Here is a 17,662-nt window from a genome sequence, read left to right on the forward strand (position 1 = left end):
CTTAATATTTTAGGGAAGCAGTTCCTCAATGAGGATTGAATTGGTCGAAACACTTTGGCTCTAAGTTGGTTTTGTGGAACAGCTTTTGTAATAAGTCCCACTTTTTAAAGCTTTGTTTATGAAACACTTCTCTGTTGTTTGGTGCCCAGACCTTTGACACTGTAAAGTTCTTTTTTCTTTCCAGGTGTTGAATGACTCATTATTGTGTTTGGCAGACTCTCGCAGGTTTGTCATGTCTTGTGTCAAATTGTGAATGCCATGCTTTCTATACAACAAAGAGAAAATACGTAATCCATAATCACTACCATATGTCAGCAATGAAAGGAGGTTGGCCCTGGTCCTGCATACATTATAGCTATCAGTACATCTGTGTACAGTGACGAAGACAAAGTAAATTCAACCACGGCCACAAGACAGTGATTGTCTTAAGGAATCATAGACATAATACAATAATTTGCTCTCACTCATTTCCACCTTTCGTCCCTTTGAATTACAGCAACCTGTTGGCACAAACTACTGCATGTTGGAGTAGGAGGGCTGTTTTGCTCCAAAACAGTGAACCTGCCAAAAAGTGACTCTTCAAGAGAAAGAACTATCAGCAGCTTTCCAAGTAACTGGATCACAACCCCATCTCCTTCCTGCAAACAAAGATTGACTTACTTACCCTTTAAAATATCCTCATTCCTTCTAAAAGCTTTGATCGTTGCTGCATCATGTTTACTACTAATGAATACTTTGAACATTTGTACCTGTGCTCTTAAATATACCAATTGTTATAACATACGAAATGAGAAGAAAATGAAATGAGGAGAATCTGTTATGTTTCCTCTGAATGTTTCAGAGATTCGGAGAAAAGCTGGTACACTCGTTGGCACTTTGTCGGGGAAAACAGCAGCTTCCGTGGAGCGCTGGTTTCTATGTTTACAGTTGCCACCATGTGAATCTAATTCCCCTTTTAGACTTTTACAAAGTTAGATGTAATCTGATCAGCTGTCATTTAGGTCCACAGAAAGTTGGCATGGTCATTAACCTAGTATCTGGGTTGACTTAGTTTTTTTTTCTCTTTTCTTTTTTTTAGTTATAGTTAAAAATCTTGGTAGAGAGCATTTTCTCTCAGTCAAACTACAAAAGCAACTTCAGTTTACAACTGGCACATTGTTGCAAACCAAAAACTGGATTAACAAGCCTTTGCGTCACTGTGACAGATCTTCCTATCCACTTACTTTCCACCCATCATGTGTGCTCATGCTGCAGCAGGTTACAGCTCTGACTCACAGTGGCTCATACAGAGTTATGGTATGAACGGGGTGTGTTTTCCACGTCACTCTGAACAAACACAGTTCAGTAAATACAAAACCATGAATGAATGATGAACAATAAAATCAACATTTCCAATCCTTATAGCTTGACTGTCAACTCGTCCTGACGTGCCCTGACTCATTACGCAGATTTTAATACGTGTCAGGAGTCAGGACGCATATTAAACAAGCTCAGTGCAGCATATTGTTTGTACTGTGCAGTGGTGGAAAGTGACATATTTATTCAAGCACAGTATTTGTACTTGAGCGTTTCCATTTTATGCTACTTTATACTTCTACTCTACCACATTTCTGAGAGATATGTTATAGGTTTTACACACAAAATCTATTATTATATAAATGACACAAGTAATGATCAAAACAAGGCATTTTTATTTAAATTGCCCAATTAAGTGAAATAAAGCTTTATACGCTTCATATTAGAATTCTAGTGCAAACACCTGTCTACCCATAGACCAAAATCAAAATGCCATTTACACATGCATCAGTAACAATAAACCAGTAATTCTATCATAAAATGACACTGAAGGGGTTAATCAGTACTTCTATGTTTGATACTTTAAGTATATTTAACTCAATGTTTCTGTACTTTTACTTGAGTTAAATTTTCAATGCACATTTACTTTACTTGTAACAAAATAGTTTTATATTAAGGTATTTATTTCATTTTTAAATAAAGGATATGAATGCTTCCTTCAACAGTGGCACTATAAGATTGATACGGGTACATTCCCAGAGGCCTCTGTAATTTGCATATTTCCAGAGAGTAAGGGAATAAGATCAGATTTCTGCCTTCTCTGCAAAACCGTAGCAAGTAATAATTGTGCAAGGTTCTTGTGATTGTAACACCCGAGTACCAAAGAATGTCAAGTGTCATGTAGTGTCACACAGTACAGGGGAAGGAAGTCTTATGTAATTCCAGTGGAGATTTGTGCTTTGCAGAAACTGATCACATTGCGCGCGTGTGTGTGTGTGTGTGTGTGTGTGTGCGTGTGTGTGTGTGTGTGTGCGTCTGTGTGTGTGTCTAACACGCAAGGAATTACTCACCATTCAGTCATCCCCAAACCACACCTAACAGTTATTGGGGATGATATTGACTGTTGACGCTGTGCGCTCTCCTGACTCTCCACTGCCATCAAGTGATAAAACTGATCCATGTTACCTTGTGCACCTGGAAGTAACGTACAGTTTGAGGTTGTGGTGCCATCATGTGGGTATCATATGAAAGTAGCTTCATTTCATTATAGTTAACTTATTGAATTCATTAGAAATCGACACAGGGAGAGAAGATAAACCGTCTGATCAGACGGTTTATGTTTCTCACTGTGGTTAAATTCTTACCGGCACAGTGATGATATTAAAATGTGCTTACTGCTGCTTTAAGGTTAGAAGTTGTGATCGCTGACTAAAAGGTGGCGTGTAGTAGTGTCTCTTTACATATGAGTTGTTAGCAGTTCCACCAGCAAGACATATCCTCTAAACTCACATGGTTTAATTTAAATAACTGTTCAAGGCGCGAAGAGGTCAAATTATTCAGTATGTTGCAAAACAAAGTAAATAAAAATAAAAGTAGTCATCCAAAGTCCTAAAACGGAAAACAAATTTGTATGGCATAACTTCTTTCCTCTCACATCAATCACCTCATGACCCCTGAGATATATTATAGATATACTATATACTAAAGCAGCAACAACAGTAAAATACTGCTTACACACTGATGTATTAGTGTTAACAATAATATCAAACTGGATTTGATATTGTACCAGTCGCGGGTACTAAACAAGTACTTTTACTTTTTGCACCTTCTGTTGATATAGCTTTTGTACTTTTACTTAAATTGAATATTCATGCAGGACTTTTACAGCTGTGTTGGTACTTTACCAGTCCATGTAAAGGATCACTGCACATGATTTGATTACCAAGACAAGCATGAATGCGAGACAGAGTTCAAACCAGGTGCAGCAATCATAGCTACAATACCAATGTGTAACAGCAGGCGGAAGCATTGAGCAGAGTTCATTATGCGGTCGTGTTACTCTGGAAAGTTCTCTCTTCATCAGCCCTCTCAAAGGTGTCAATAGTTCACTTTACATACCGTGTGCCTGCAAATAGTACAGCTAATACACAGCAAATACAGCGGAGGATAATTAACTATGAGTTAATTTCAAAGTAAAAGCGCTATTTTGGTTGATCAGTGGGCAGAGTGGAAGATAACACCCCCGCCCACTTGCTGATGAGAGCAGGTCACGGGGCCTCCACTGTTTTGATTTTCGGCTCGGGCAAAGCAGAGGCAGACATGGCGGAAGAGTGGAGGTGCGGGTGACTCTTCCAAGTAACCCTTCTACTGCGTTAAAACTCCGTTGTAGCAAGTAAGGCAGCAGAAGATACCGGGGAAGCTGGCGGCTTTGTACGGAGCTCTGTTCCTCCCGGAGGACATGGAGATCACGGCGGAGGGAGAGGCTGAGGAGCGCAGGTGAGTGACAGTCTGGGCTGGGCTAGTTAGCCGGGTAGCTGGACTATTAGTGACCGGGATTACATAAAGAACAAAACTAGAGACTGTATCACCGAGGGCCCACTCGCTAGTTAATCCCAAACGACCAGTAATGACTTGTAGTCTCTTAAACTGAGCCACTGTAAAAATGTCGGGTAGCTCTGGTGGAGGATTGACGGTGGCGTGTAACCTAGCCGCAATGCTAGGCTAAGCTAACTTGACATGTCAAATTTGACAGCTTTAAGATAGGAACATTAGCTGTGCGGCTGCAACCTGTCAAATCCAAACGTCCAAGTGTTCGACTGACTACTGTTTAATGAAAGTTTTGGTAGCGTCAAAGTAGTGATTTTTAACTGGTAGGGCAACTGACTGGCAAATAGTTACTTGTTAGCTACCGCTTAGCTAACCAGCTAGCTGTCAAATGAAGTTGACATTTTCTAGCTGTTAGCTGTCGCTGGGTGCGTTGTGCAGAATTATAGTCACACAGTAGTGAGAGGCATTAACAAGCTATTATTGGGGTTTCAAATAATGGAACAAGCGAGCTGGAGTACCTATTTTATTCCAGGCTGTTAACAGACAATAATATGTTGACAATACGATTCACTTCATGTTGTTTGGGAGGAGAAGATGCCGCACAATTGCACCAAGTTTGACCCCGGTGTGCTGTAACAAGAGTCTAATGACCTTTCACTCAAAACACTGAACATGTAGAGTACTCACTGATTTTATTTCAGTAGTTTGCCTTGGTAGGACATAGGTTCACGGAGGATGAGGGAAGTACTCGTGTTCTTGACTTTTATTGATAATCAAATAATGTGCATGGGGTGAAAGAAAGACTCTGATCCTTAAAAGTACCAACACAACAATGTGAAAATACTTCTTTACAAGTGAAAAATGCATTTACATTCTCATTTAAGTAAAAATCGACCCCCGTGAGGATTATATTATGATTCATTACATTGATTGATTGATTGATTGATTGATTGATGCATCCACACATAAGCAACATTTCATTGTTGTAGCTGATCCAGATGCATTTAATTTTAACTGCTATATATCCACTTAGCTAGTTAAGTCAGTGGTTCCCAGTATAGGGGTCTGGACCCTCCAAAGGGTCACCAAACACATCTGTGTGGCCATGATATGATTAGGATTAAGAGAAGAAAGAGGAAAAAAGTTCACAGATCTGCTACACAAATTTGTTTTCATTTTGTGCACTTTTTATGCTTTTTCACTTACATACATTAATACTGAATAATTTGATGTCTTTGGGGCTTGAACAGTTATTTAAATCAAACCATGAGAGAAGTTACAGGAAAAATGTCTCTAGTCTAATGTCTGTAGTGGAACTGCAAACATCTGAAACATGATTTGTGTTAAATCTGAAAAGTAACCAGTACATCCTGCTCTCACATAAATGTAGTTTATAAAAAAGTACTATATTTCTGTCTGAAATGGAAGTATAAAGTAGCATAAAAGGGAAAAGTCAATACCTCATATCTTTAAGTTGAAACCGTGCTTAAGTAAATGTACTTGGTTCTTCCCCACCATTGGATGAGAAGGTTATACCAAGATAAGTTACAGATCCTCTTTGTTTGTCTATGAGTGAAAGGTCAGTTTTTATAAATAAATCTTTCTTTACGCTCCTCTAGAGACACACACACACCGAAACAAAGCAGAGACTTGTGAGGTTGATTTTTAACCTCAGTAACCTCTCTGAGCCTTGTGGAACCGTCCTCGATGTCCACACATATGCAAACGTGCACCTAACACACATCACACACATCTGTTGTTGCATAAATACATCATGCTCTGCAGTATGTGGAGAATGTTCTCTAACATTCAGCTTCCAACTCTCCATGTTACATGATGTAATTTGATTAATTAGCTCGGCAGCTGAACTCGTGATGCTGCTGCTCAGCATTGCTGCATATATAAAGAAAGGCTTGTTTTCACAAATGTGCTGTTCATAGATTTCATAGCCTTTATTTTTCGACTAGCCATGCTCTGTGTATTTAAACCGTCTTTTACTGAGATGTCATTTTTAGTGTTTTAGGAAGAGAAAATATAATAATTACCATTTATTGCTTGTCCATGTGTCTGTGTGTCTGTGTTCTCGGTTCAGCCTCGGACCTTCATATCTTTCCAGCTACAACCTAATAACCTGTTTTAGGGCTGATTGTTATATCTTATGATGCACTTCAGCACACAACAAGTGATAAAGATAGGAGTACCAGATGAGATAAATTATTCTCCCTTGGGTCTTGTACCCTCTGATTTGATATCTGACTTGCTGCAATTATGTGGCTAGTTTTGGATGGCTTTCAGTTTTGCTTCTAACTAGGTGAAAAAAGAGGAACTCCTGGATATGACCAAACGCTTTATGGTCTGAGGGAATGTGCCCTGATATCTTTTGTCACTCAACACTCTGTGAACAACAGCTTTCCAAAGCTGTATCCTAAAGATAAGGTTTAACACCTTGGACATGCACGTCTTGCGCTCTGGACTTAAAGTTTCTAGTTATTGGAATCAAAGCTAATATTTATGTATCTGTCTATGTAGGAAAAGATGTGGTAATACTGCTAAGACATTTGTTGAAGTTTAACACTCCCAGTTAGTCACTCATATCAGAGTTAAGTTTTTGTGACTAAAGTGCTTAAGATGCAGTTTTTAATTTCAGGAAATTGTTTTTGTTCATGTGTATAATGAGTCAGACCACAACACTGCTAACTCCAGCACTTCTTGATCTTCTTCCTCATTCCTAAACTTCCTGCCTCACTCCTTCTCCTCCCTGCTGCCCTGTTCTGCTTCCAGGAGGGAACACTGGAAGCTGCTGTCCAGTCTGAAGACCACAGTGGAGGGTCTTGTGTCCACCAACAATCCCAATGTGTGGTCACGCTATGGTGGCCTGCAGCGGCTGCACAAGGACATGAACAACATCCTCAGTCATGGACTGAAGAATGAGCAGGTCAGGAGATGTGACTGATACCAGTGCCTTTTCTTTTTTTGTACAATCATTAAACAAAGAAGTGTACTGGTCCCTTTCAGTGTACGCTCAAGTTAGCCTTTGTGAAACTTTAACCTGTGAATTTGCAATGTCTCCATTTTTGTGGGAAAGTTGAAGAAAAGGCATTGAAAACCTTTGCATTGTTAGAGATTATATAACAGGAAGATTTCTCACTTATCCACACATCGTCAGGAATGTGTGTTACAGGTTTTATCACAAGCTTTACCAATGTAGAGGGAATTTTTTGTTTTTACATCTTGACAAGTTTTTACATTGTCACACACGTGTTATCAATCATTATCAGTTGACCTCATTATCAGTTGAAAATTTAGGGTAAGAATACTGAAATGTGGGACGCTCTCCTTCTTTCCATAATGGCTTATTGTGCTTATTGTAGCTGCTATTCTTTGCACCTGGGTCATGCTAAATCCTGGTTTTGTGTTGCAGGTGTACTATAAGCAGAGAGACTACTGGCCGTTTGTGTGGTGTGTTCGTTATATCAGCCCTCACCTCGCCTCACACGTTGAACAGGTACAGTTACTGTCAAGTGCCATCAGGGTGGTATGTAAATACTTTCAAGTTCAGTTGGCACACAAATCTCTTTGATTTGTAATGGGAGCCAAGTTTATGTGAACGCTGAAACATTGCAGTCTTGCTCTAGTCAGCTTTTTTTGTTAATACAGATTTTAATTTTTAGCTGCACATCTTATTTATCACTGTAAATTAGTCTGACCATGAGAGGAGAATGTGAGCGTTGGCAAATGTAACTGGAAATGTATAATCACTATTGTCGCATCACTGATGTTGCAGCTGAAGGAGAAATGAGTCACTAACAAAACTTGTAATGCTGAGTATGATGAGCAGTTCATTTCTATTTTTGAATTGTTACCACATGGGGCTCTACCTTTCGTTTTTTTTTCTGTTTTTCGCAGTTTTATTTATCTCTTAATCATGTGTCATCTTGCTGCTTGGGTGGTTTCAATGCTTAAAACAGTGTTGGAAATTTTAAGAACTTTTCAGGTTCCACAATTACTGAAAAGGAGGGACTGGCATGTTTCGGTTCTATAATTCATATTTACTCACAACAAGTTGCATTTTTGCTCAATCTAATTTCCACAGTTTATAAGCTAGTGAATTACCAGTGAGAGAATAGTCTTTATTCTGCATTGTTTGCAAAGTGTGCTACTGATCAATTTTATATTTTGGGAATGGCAAACTTATTTGTTTTCCCCACAAGCCACTGTGGCAGGAAGCTAATCTTCATTTAGGTGATGAATTGTGTTTGACTTTTGTAATGTGCAGTGTTTAGTAACATGAAAAGATAACCTCATTAAAGTCACTACACTTCCTGAACTTTCAGTTGTGTTAGGTTGTTGTGTTGTGGGGAACAGTCACCGTTCAACTTCAGTCCCTTCTGTCAAGCGTTCAGAGTTTTGTGCAAAAACAAAGGGATTTGTAGTAGTTGGAATCTAATTATCTTCTTTATGTCCCCCGGTAATGTCCAGCAGGGCTTACAGCTCACTCAGCCATGATGCAATCAGCATGTGACAATTTGTTGTTGATACCTTGTCTGCACTTTCCTAGTTTTGTGCTGATATGTTTCTCTCACTCCTCATTCCATTTCTCACTGTTTAGGCTGTTGAGCCTATCATCTGCATCACACCATGTCAGGCCTGTCTGAACCCAGGGAATTTGCTGGTCTTGAAAAGTCTTAAAAATAAATGAATTCAGTTTCCAGGCCTTGAAAGGTGTTTAAAAAGTCTTCAATTTGATTTACAAAAACACTTAATTCTTTTCTTGACAGGCACATTAGTTATAACTTTTTTTGTACATATTTGTGGATTGTTGGGAGATGTTACTCATCTGTAAACATCTGAGACAGATGTGAAGAGGAGGCTGTTAAAACTTTTTTTGTGGGGTTTCCATCAGCACCATTAGACCTTTAGCAAACTCTGTTGCTGGTACTGGCCTCACCAGTTTGGAAATGTATTGTCTCATAATGGGCAAGTGTCAGTTTAAGCAAAACCTTAAATTAACTTAATTATTTTTATTGGTTTATCCATCCATCAATTTTCTGCCACTGCCTGGGTCCAAGTTACATTGATTGATCAATTACATTTCCAGGATCAGGTGGGAAGTACTGAAGAAAATTTCAGATAGAGTCAATAAAACCTTATTTCGCCTGCTGGGTTTCTGTATTTCTTGACAGTGAAAATGAAAAAGATGTTAAAATGTATCTTATGTGATATTAAAAAGGGTTAAGTGAACAGATGAGAATAAGGGCCGCACACAAACAGCAGTATATTTGGAGTAAATAGAAGAACATTTGTTTTGTTGGCAGCAAGAGTGCCACTTACAGAAATGTCAACCACAGAAAATCCAGTGACAAAGATCCCATGATCCTGGCTGACACACTGTTTTAATTAAAAGTGCCGACAACAACAACAAAAAAAAAAAAAGAGGACTTAATAGTAGTTTCGGTATTGCTTTTACTCTCCTGCTTGCAACCCTGCCAACTTCTTTCCTATCTGTCATTCCCCTCTCAAATCAGTTTCACATTTCTTTCTTTCTCTCTCTCTCTATCCTTCTCTGCCCATCCTCAGTTCAGTCACCTGGAGCCGGTACTGGCTAGCGGGATGCAGAGCGCTGGTGAAAGCTACAAGGCAGAGCGCTGGCTGCTACACAGCTTACAGGTTCACAAGCTGTCGGCTCAGCTCCGACCTTTGCTCAGGCATCTGGGACATACACGTAAATATTATAATGGTGAGTTAGTCATTTTAATTTATTTTTGTGTTGTATAGACTAAAGTAAGAAACAGTTAAAATCTCTTTCTGTTCACGATTTTCCTCCATGTCTATTCCTGTCCTTTGGTACAAACTTCTGTTTTCTCTTTCACTTTCTCTTTCTTTGTGTCTTCACTCATACCCCACTACTTACTTATCTCCCTGTCTTATCTTCTTACTTCTGTTTTTCTCTCCTTGTATCTGTTTTGTCTTTCAGATGATGCCTTTTTGCTGAGCGAGCCCCACGTGACTGCCATGTTTCAGTGTCTGGAAGCTGTGGAGCAGAATAACCCCAAACTGCTGGCCCAAGTAGACACAGTTGGGGTGGGTGATTTAAGTACTTGAACTATCTGTCCACTTTACTCTATTCTTGTACACCATTTTTTAAATTTAGTTCATGTTGTGATGTTATGATGATGGTGATTTTAAAATGATGTTATGTGTTAAGAAGAAGAACTGGGACATGGCTTAAAATTTTTTCTGTCCTTCCTTTTCACCCTCCAGCTGTCCCCTCTGAAGGCCCCGCCATGTCTGGGTCTGTTGAAGAGCCAGAGCCTGTGTGTGTTGCCAGGGGCCGGTGGGGCCTGGAGGAACCGTGACTCGGCCCCCCGAGGAGAATCTCTAAACCGCAGACTCACCACCTCCGACTGCTCTCTGCGAGAAGCAGTCGCCACCAGCCATAAATCTGGGAACACTACGGGAGTTGGATCCCAAAACAACAACAGCACAAGTGAGGAAAGGCTAGAGGGTGACAATGAAGGATTTTAAATGGGTTTGTCAGGGGTGATGGGGGTTCATGTTGTGTTTTTTCTACGTACCATTCATGTTGTCAGTTTTTATAAGGCCCAACTAAGGTAGGCAGACAGCTAGTTGGTAATCTTTCTTGTTCTTTATTCACATCTGTTAATTACTGTTAGAGAAGGTTTACACAAATCAATACATTTTAGTATCAAGGATTTTTTATATATTTTGGGACTTTTTAATGTAAGTGTAAATGTGGGGTGGTGTTGAAACTGGCGTGACACAAAGCAATAGCACCTTCCATGTTGATGTCTGAAGTGGCAAACGCGTGCTTTTGCTTGTTAATCCCCAACAAGAAGGTGAGAGGTTACGCTCACAGGGGAGCACGCTTTGGGGCGGTGCGGCGGCGCAGTGGTTGGCAAAAGTGTTCCTGGCTTGAGCACTGGTCTGGGCACTTCTGTGCGGAGTTTGCGTGTTCTCCCTGTGCCTGCGTGGGTTTTCTCTGGGTGCTCCGGCTCCCTCCCACAGTTCCAGAACCTAGCCACAGGGGATACCACCGAGTGACCTCTGTGCTGGTCCCAAGCCTGCATAAAATAGAGGGTTGCGTTAGGCAGGGCATCCGGCGTACCAAATTTGAAACATGAATCTTTAGTTTCAGATGGTTCACTGTGGCGACCCCCTCACAAATGAAAAGAAAATGGTCACTATTCTGTAATCGGCATACACAGGGACACCGGGGGTGGGGTCTGGGGATGGCACTATGAATGCACTACAGTTTGTATGTGAATAGACCAACTGACTTAACCATACAGAGGCCTGATTGTTTTGGGACCAGATCAGTTATTGAAGAATGTGTTGATAAACCATCCAAAACTCAATGTCCTGAACTGGCTCACTAAATGGATAAAAACCAATTTAGACTGTTTTAGCATATTTTAACATTACTTTTACTTTTTTGTACCCGTATGAAAAACTGCTTAAACTGGGGGAAAAAGGAAGGAGAATTCCCTCTTATATAGAGGGAAATTCTCCAGCAATGTCCAGCAATAGCTGCGGAGTACACATAGTAGACAGGAAATAACAATAAAAGAATTACAATACGGAAAACATAGTTAAAGGTAACTCATGTCCTTTCTATATGTCGCTGTAACTTTTCTGCTTTGGAAAATTTTGTAAAAGCGTTCTTCTCAACCCCCCTAGCCTCACCTACATGTTGTGTTGCAGATGCTACCTCTCCAGCGAGCAGCCTGGGAGCTCCTTGGGTGTGTGTGTCCGGCCCAGGGGAGAGCGAGCCGGGCATTACACCCCCTCCTGGCCCCGTCTCGGTCCCTTGTATCTCCATAACAGAGTCCCCCAAGCCCACCTCCCTTCAGCCTGAGACTGGGGACTCTGGTGATGGCGACTATGACGATGGTCCGGAGTACCTGGCTATCGGTAACCTGGGGCAACGCAGTCGCCGCGACTCCCAAAGCTCCACCCACAGTAGTGAGCCAGGCGAAAACCAGGACCAGTCCCTGGAACGGAGTTCCCAGGCCCCGCCGCCACCCAGACGCTCATCTTTTTCAGAGGGCCAGAGGGGGCCAGGTCGTGGGTCCCGAGGCCACACACGCTCGTTTTCTGACACAGGGGTCAATCAGAAACTCAGGAATGGTGAGTTAACTTGGAAGTAACTCATGTGACAGTAGGTGGTATACTCTCCATTTGAATTTGTTTGTATGTTAGTAATGCTGTACTGAATTAGAAAAGTTGAATTTAAATCTAAGTGTGGTTAAGGAAGAACTGTATTTATTATTATTTTTTAAAAATTAAGTTCAACGAAGACTTAAAGGGTTAAATTGATTTAGAAGTAGCCTTCAGCTTTCTGCAGGTGATAGGGGCACATCTATTTAACAGATAATTTTATGCACAATGTCTGGATAAAATGAAAGTGAGATTTAGATGTTGTTATACCCTCAGTGCCTCTGTGTTTACTCGTAGCTCTGCATGATGTGGTCAGGCCACATTCTCTTTCAGGGGGCGCATACTTCCTGTCTGAGGGTTTTAAACGCTTCCGAATTAACATCTCTTCTTTCTCTGCTCACTGTTCCCCCTTCTTGGCTTGAGGTAACTTTCCGTCTTTCTGCTGTATCTCTCTTGTGTCTCTTTCTACTGTTTGTGCGAAGGAGGGGGCCACCGAAAAATCACCATAATAATCGAAGATCCGGTAGCAGGTTGGCAGTGCAGTTTTACTGTGCTCCATTACTTGACCCCTCTCACTCTTCTTTTTCTTTTTCTCTGCATGAAGATGTACTCTCTCCATCCCTCTCATTTTCAGTCTTGCCTTCAGCATCATGATATGTGCTTTTGGTCATTGAGGTTCTTTTTTTTTATGTTGTGTTGTGGTTGGTTTTATTCAGGTCAAATTAACGTGATAAAGCCATGAATTATCACTTTTATTGTGTCAGTTCTTGTTCATGCACACATTTTTTGTGACTTATCAGAGTGTTTCATTGAAAGTATCATGGCATGTTCACGTGTTCATTACATTACAGTAATGCAGTAACATAACAATTAATGTGTAAATGTCAAAGATGAATTACAGCAGGAGATTTCCTGTAGTTGCTGTTTAGGAGGTTTGTTGGGTCATTGTTGTGCATTCAGCACTTCTGAAAGTTTTGTGAGCAGGGGAACATTGAATCTGTGTGTCCCTAATTAAATTAAATTAAATTATACTGTCTGACTCACATTATACTGAACCATCTTCATAGATTTTATTGATTTATTTTTTGACGCAAAAAACAATTATGCAGTGAAAGCAGTGTTTAACTCGTCGCTCTCCCTGCTCTGTGTATGAATGATGGCACATGTTCCCATCAATTTTTAAGAATTCATGATGGATTTTATCGACTGGTCTTTAGGTGATAAGAGGCTGTTAACATGAACTGTTTGTCTGTCAGAATCAGCAGGCGGTGACTGCTGTATGAAGGACTACAGTCCCTTCTCAACTCAGTGCAGTGATTCCAGCACCCCCAGTTCCCTCTACATGGAGTCTCGTGAGTTTTCTGATATTCTGTTTGTAAAGCTTAATGATGCACAGTTTTTAAATGCTATTGAAGCAAAGATTACTTATTTTAAGTACCTAAAATTAACTTGCGCATATTAAAACAATAATGGATTTGATAAAATGTCCTTTATAGTGGAAGTGGAAGTGTGATGTGGAAGTCCACTGTAGGCTGAAATACAGGAGGAAGCTAGACAGGAAAGCTGACATGAAACTTTTCTTGGAAAAAAAGAAAAACAAAAAAACAAGGTTTTAGTTCCTGGATGTGAACGTAGCAAGTGCGTCAGCTGGTCCATTAACATATTTCTGGACTTCGTGCACGAAAGCCATATAAAGGTCATTAGGTGTGTTTATGAGTGTAAAATGTTTCAGTGGTCATAATATTTATAGTAAAGTTCAGCTTACCAGACTTGGTGTGTTTATGGGTTTATTTTTTATAGGGATGCTATGGTCTAAATAATTAAAAGATAAATGATGGAATTGGTATTAATAAACATTTATTTTTAAAGTTAAAACAGCTTCCATTAAAATTACAACACTGAGTCAGTTGTTTGCAAAAATGTGATGGTTTGTGGTTGTGTATGTTTTTGGCACATCAGATGGGTCCCAGTACAGCAGCGTGTCAGATGGGATGTTCAGGAAGCCGTCAGAGGGCCAGAGCCTCATCAGCTACCTGTCAGAGCAGGACTTTGGCAGCTGTGCTGACCTCGAAAAGGTCAGGGCTTACGCTTTTTTATGAAAAGTGCTGTTTGAAAGTGCTTTACAAACACAAGTTTGATTAGAAGAAGAGTTTGGAATAATTGTAAGATGGTTGAAACAATGAATTTGTCTTCTCTCTTCACTGATTTCCAATTTTCTCTGTGTTCTGTAGGAGAATGCTCATTTCAGCATTTCAGAATCCCTTATTGCAGCCATTGAGCTGATGAAGTACAACCTGCGCCGTCAGGAGGAGGAAGGCGAGGAGGATGGAGACAGTGACTGTGAGATTCAGCAGCTCAAACAGAAGATCCGTCTGCGCAGGCAACAGATCCGCCGCAGCCGCCTGCCACCCTGCACAACCTCCCAGCACTGTAAGCCAGCATTAGTAGTGGGATGCTGTTACATAAAACACATAATCATCTGTACAGGTGGATGATGTTTCCTTCATATGGTTCTTTGTTGACAAAGACATTTGACAAAATACCAGAGAAAAAGACATTCTATGAAATGGATTAGATGGGTTTTCATGAGGGCCATGCTTATATTTAATGCAACTCCATGACTCGACTAAGCCGTAACACTTCTCCCCAGGAAAAACAGGCCACAGGCCAGATACTAAAATAATAGATTTGAATATGATATGATCTAAAATATCAGTGTTTTCTTGATTTGTGTATTTGGAAACGAATCGGTTTATAATTTGTATGTAATCTGTATAAAACACCCTCAATATTCTTGCAAAAGGAAAGAAAATATACACAACATAACAAGTTGCTTTTGGTAATTTTGGGTCCCCCACTCAATTCTTAGATGCATTCAGTGGGATTTATATGTCTCAGTCTCAGATCTTTCCTCCTGGCTCAATAAAGTAACCTCACTGGCATCATAGTATATACAATATATTGTAAATGGTGTCATCTGCTGCTCTTTATTTCTGTCATTTGTTTGTCTCATTCTTTGTTTTGTCTCTCTTCTCCTTCTCCTGCAGTTTTTCACTCCACCGACAGTGGAGGCTCCAGGAGGAGCTCTCAGGACTCCTGCCAGGGCCTGTCTGACTCCGGCTCAGCTGAGGAAGTGGAAGAGTGTGAACTAAGAGGTAGAGAGAGGGAATGAAGGAGCACCGAGAAAGCACACCACAGAAGGAGAAAATAACGCAAAACAAATTTGATAGCTTTCTTTGTTTTTGAGTGTCACAGTTGCTAAATCAATGTGACCATACTTCTTCAATCCAGGCATATAACTGCACATTCTGTGTATCTGTCAGTTCGGGTAGTGTCGTTTTACTTGACCATTAACAGGCTACAACTTTGACCAAAATATTAACATCTATTTGGAGGAAAAGTATTTTTAAGCCTATGAGGAATTCATTATCCGTCTGTGTGAATGAGTTTTTCTCTTCCAATCACAATTCATAACCTCATCTCCACACTGTCTTCATACTTCATACGAGCGTGTCACGTTTTACCATGGACCATAAACACGGTCTGAGTACAAAAGTCACAGAATGGTAGTCTGTAGTGTTCGTGACAGTAAAATGAATTTATCAGTGTTGCTATTTATACAGACATAATATATATTGCGGATTATTATGGTTATTAAGTTTAAAGGGTGTGGTTGGAGTTGGAAAGCTTCCTCTCTGTTCCAGGCAATCATTTTGAAACTTTTACCTCTGAGGCAAAATAGATGTCAGTGGTTGTTTTGTGTGACAAATAGTAACCACACTATCACTAACACACAGATATATCTGAACATGTAATGCTTTGATAATATTAACCTGGGGTGTGGGATTTTATGTGTGCATGTACTTAGTGCCTCAGTTGTGGGTGTCAATGTGTTTCACTGTCTTTGTGTATAACTGGACTTACTGCAGTATGTGTATACATAAGTGTGTTGTATCTTGGAGCTGCATAACTGCATGACTTCCACGTGTACGGTATCAATGCAGTATACTGTACAGTGTGTTTGCCTGTGACACTGACACACAGCTCTGTGGAGTGTTAAAAATGTTTGTGCCTGTGGTGATGGTTGTGCTGAGTGTTAGTTTCTGTCTCTCAGATGGCTGTGAGGGTCAGTCCCTGCTGGCGGTGTCTCAGAACGGCCTCTCCCTGTCACTCGCCTCCCTCTTCTCAGGTATCTGCAGGCTGGATGAGTGGGCGAGGCTCCATAGATACATACAGACTGTTTACTCAGGCAGTGCTCTTCTGAGAGGAAGCTGATGGCTTCTTTCCAAACTGAGAATTTCTGCCTTTTAATTCCTCCTGCTAAACTGGGTGTGGCGTCAAGCATAACTTGCCATTACCAGCTTATTTTTCATCTTCGTTTTGTTGTACTGATCGTTTCTGTCCAGACAGTTCTCACTACAGTGCAGCATATGTTTTACAGATAGCTCACTTTGTAATGAGATGTATGTTTAATATTACATTTGCATTCTTTTGACTTTAACCTCCATTACATTTAACAGCACACATTGTGTTAAAAACTCACAAGTAGCTGTTTAGTTTAAAAGCAAAACAAAACACAATTTTGGACAGAAATAATCTGGTCAGTGATGATCCTGTGCTAATGTACAAGCTACAAATTGAGCTGTTATCCAAGCATCAGGATACTTCACTAGATCATCACAATGAACAATAACAGTGTCCAGTTCTTGTATTCTTGTGATAACCAAACTTCTGACAAGTGGAAATTAACACCATCCTGACTCCCGATGCTTAAAATTCAAACTATTATTCTCTGTACTGGGCAGGTAATAATGCCAGTAAGAGGTTATTTCCCTTTGAATTAATAATGTTCGTCAGTTTAAATAGTCACAGCAGCTGTTGGGCTTCAGTGTTAATCAGATGAAAAAGTTTATTTTCCTAGCATGGTTCTCCATTGTTCCACAAAAAATCTTTCATCGCAGGGCAGGGAATGTCATATGTTTTCAGTTTGGAGTCAAGCCAGCTTCCTCCTCACCTCAGCTGAATTGTGTGCTTGGCTGTTTGTGTTGGTGCTTGTTGCTCAGAGCTCCAGGGTTTTGGTGGTGCGCACAGACAAATGTGCCTGTACATGTTAGAGTTTAGAGAGGCTCATGAGTGAGGTAACAAGTGGCATTTTGTGGCAACTGTAACTACAGGGTTTGTCCATCCATCCATCCATCCAGCCACCCCATTATTCATTATCTTCAGCGTGGTTCCAGTGAGACTGAGGTGTGATTGCTGTCACGTACACATCCTTCCACCTTGTTGTGCCAGCAGTTTGAAGTCAACCCCAGTACCAGTTGTTCTCTTTGAAGAACCTGGGTTCTTGTTGTCTGAAACCTTTTACGAACAAGACTGTGCCAAATTAGAGCTGGACATTGATATAGTTGAAGACCATATATTGCTTGGGATTCTGGCTATGGTAATATTGCAATATTAGTTCATATATATTATTTTCATGGTCTGCGTTGTTATATTTTTGTATTCATATTTGGCTTTAAGTTTAAGTGTACCGAAATGAACATTGAATCAATTGAGCCTGATAGCCGCAAATGATTTATTTTTAATTGTATCTGTTAACCAAAATAACTAAATTTAACCAAACTCCAGTAACCTAATCATA

The 17,662-nt window shown here is 40.3% G+C and overlaps 1 protein-coding gene across 5 annotated transcripts in view; it reads left to right on the top strand.

The window, feature by feature from the left end:
• The first annotated feature begins 3,488 nt into the window (after positions 1–3,488).
• The window catches only part of rubcn (rubicon autophagy regulator), a 32,989-nt gene continuing 18,815 nt past the window's right edge, over positions 3,489–17,662 (top strand). For 2 of the 5 annotated variants that reach the window (XR_005894247.1, XM_041041325.1), the window contains exons 1-12: positions 3,499–3,792; positions 6,625–6,778; positions 7,265–7,348; positions 9,421–9,580; positions 9,818–9,924; positions 10,105–10,330; positions 11,566–11,991; positions 13,278–13,373; positions 13,981–14,096; positions 14,253–14,451; positions 15,069–15,176; positions 16,136–16,210. Coding sequence is in view for 4 of the 5 variants with exons in the window: in XM_041041325.1 (XP_040897259.1) it covers positions 3,755–3,792; positions 6,625–6,778; positions 7,265–7,348; positions 9,421–9,580; positions 9,818–9,924; positions 10,105–10,330; positions 11,566–11,991; positions 13,278–13,373; positions 13,981–14,096; positions 14,253–14,451; positions 15,069–15,176; positions 16,136–16,210 (1,789 nt within the window). In the remaining variant the exon portion in view is untranslated. Of the gene's footprint in view, positions 3,793–6,624; positions 6,779–7,264; positions 7,349–9,420; positions 9,581–9,817; positions 9,925–10,104; positions 10,331–11,565; positions 11,992–13,277; positions 13,374–13,980; positions 14,097–14,252; positions 14,452–15,068; positions 15,177–16,135; positions 16,211–17,662 lie in introns of all 5 variants that reach the window. The other 3 variants (XM_041041323.1, XM_041041324.1, XM_041041326.1) reach the window with 3 other exon arrangements.

The sequence above is a fragment of the Toxotes jaculatrix genome, chromosome 6 (assembly GCF_017976425.1).
Source record: "Toxotes jaculatrix isolate fToxJac2 chromosome 6, fToxJac2.pri, whole genome shotgun sequence".
NCBI classification, from domain to species: Eukaryota; Metazoa; Chordata; class Actinopteri; family Toxotidae; genus Toxotes; species Toxotes jaculatrix.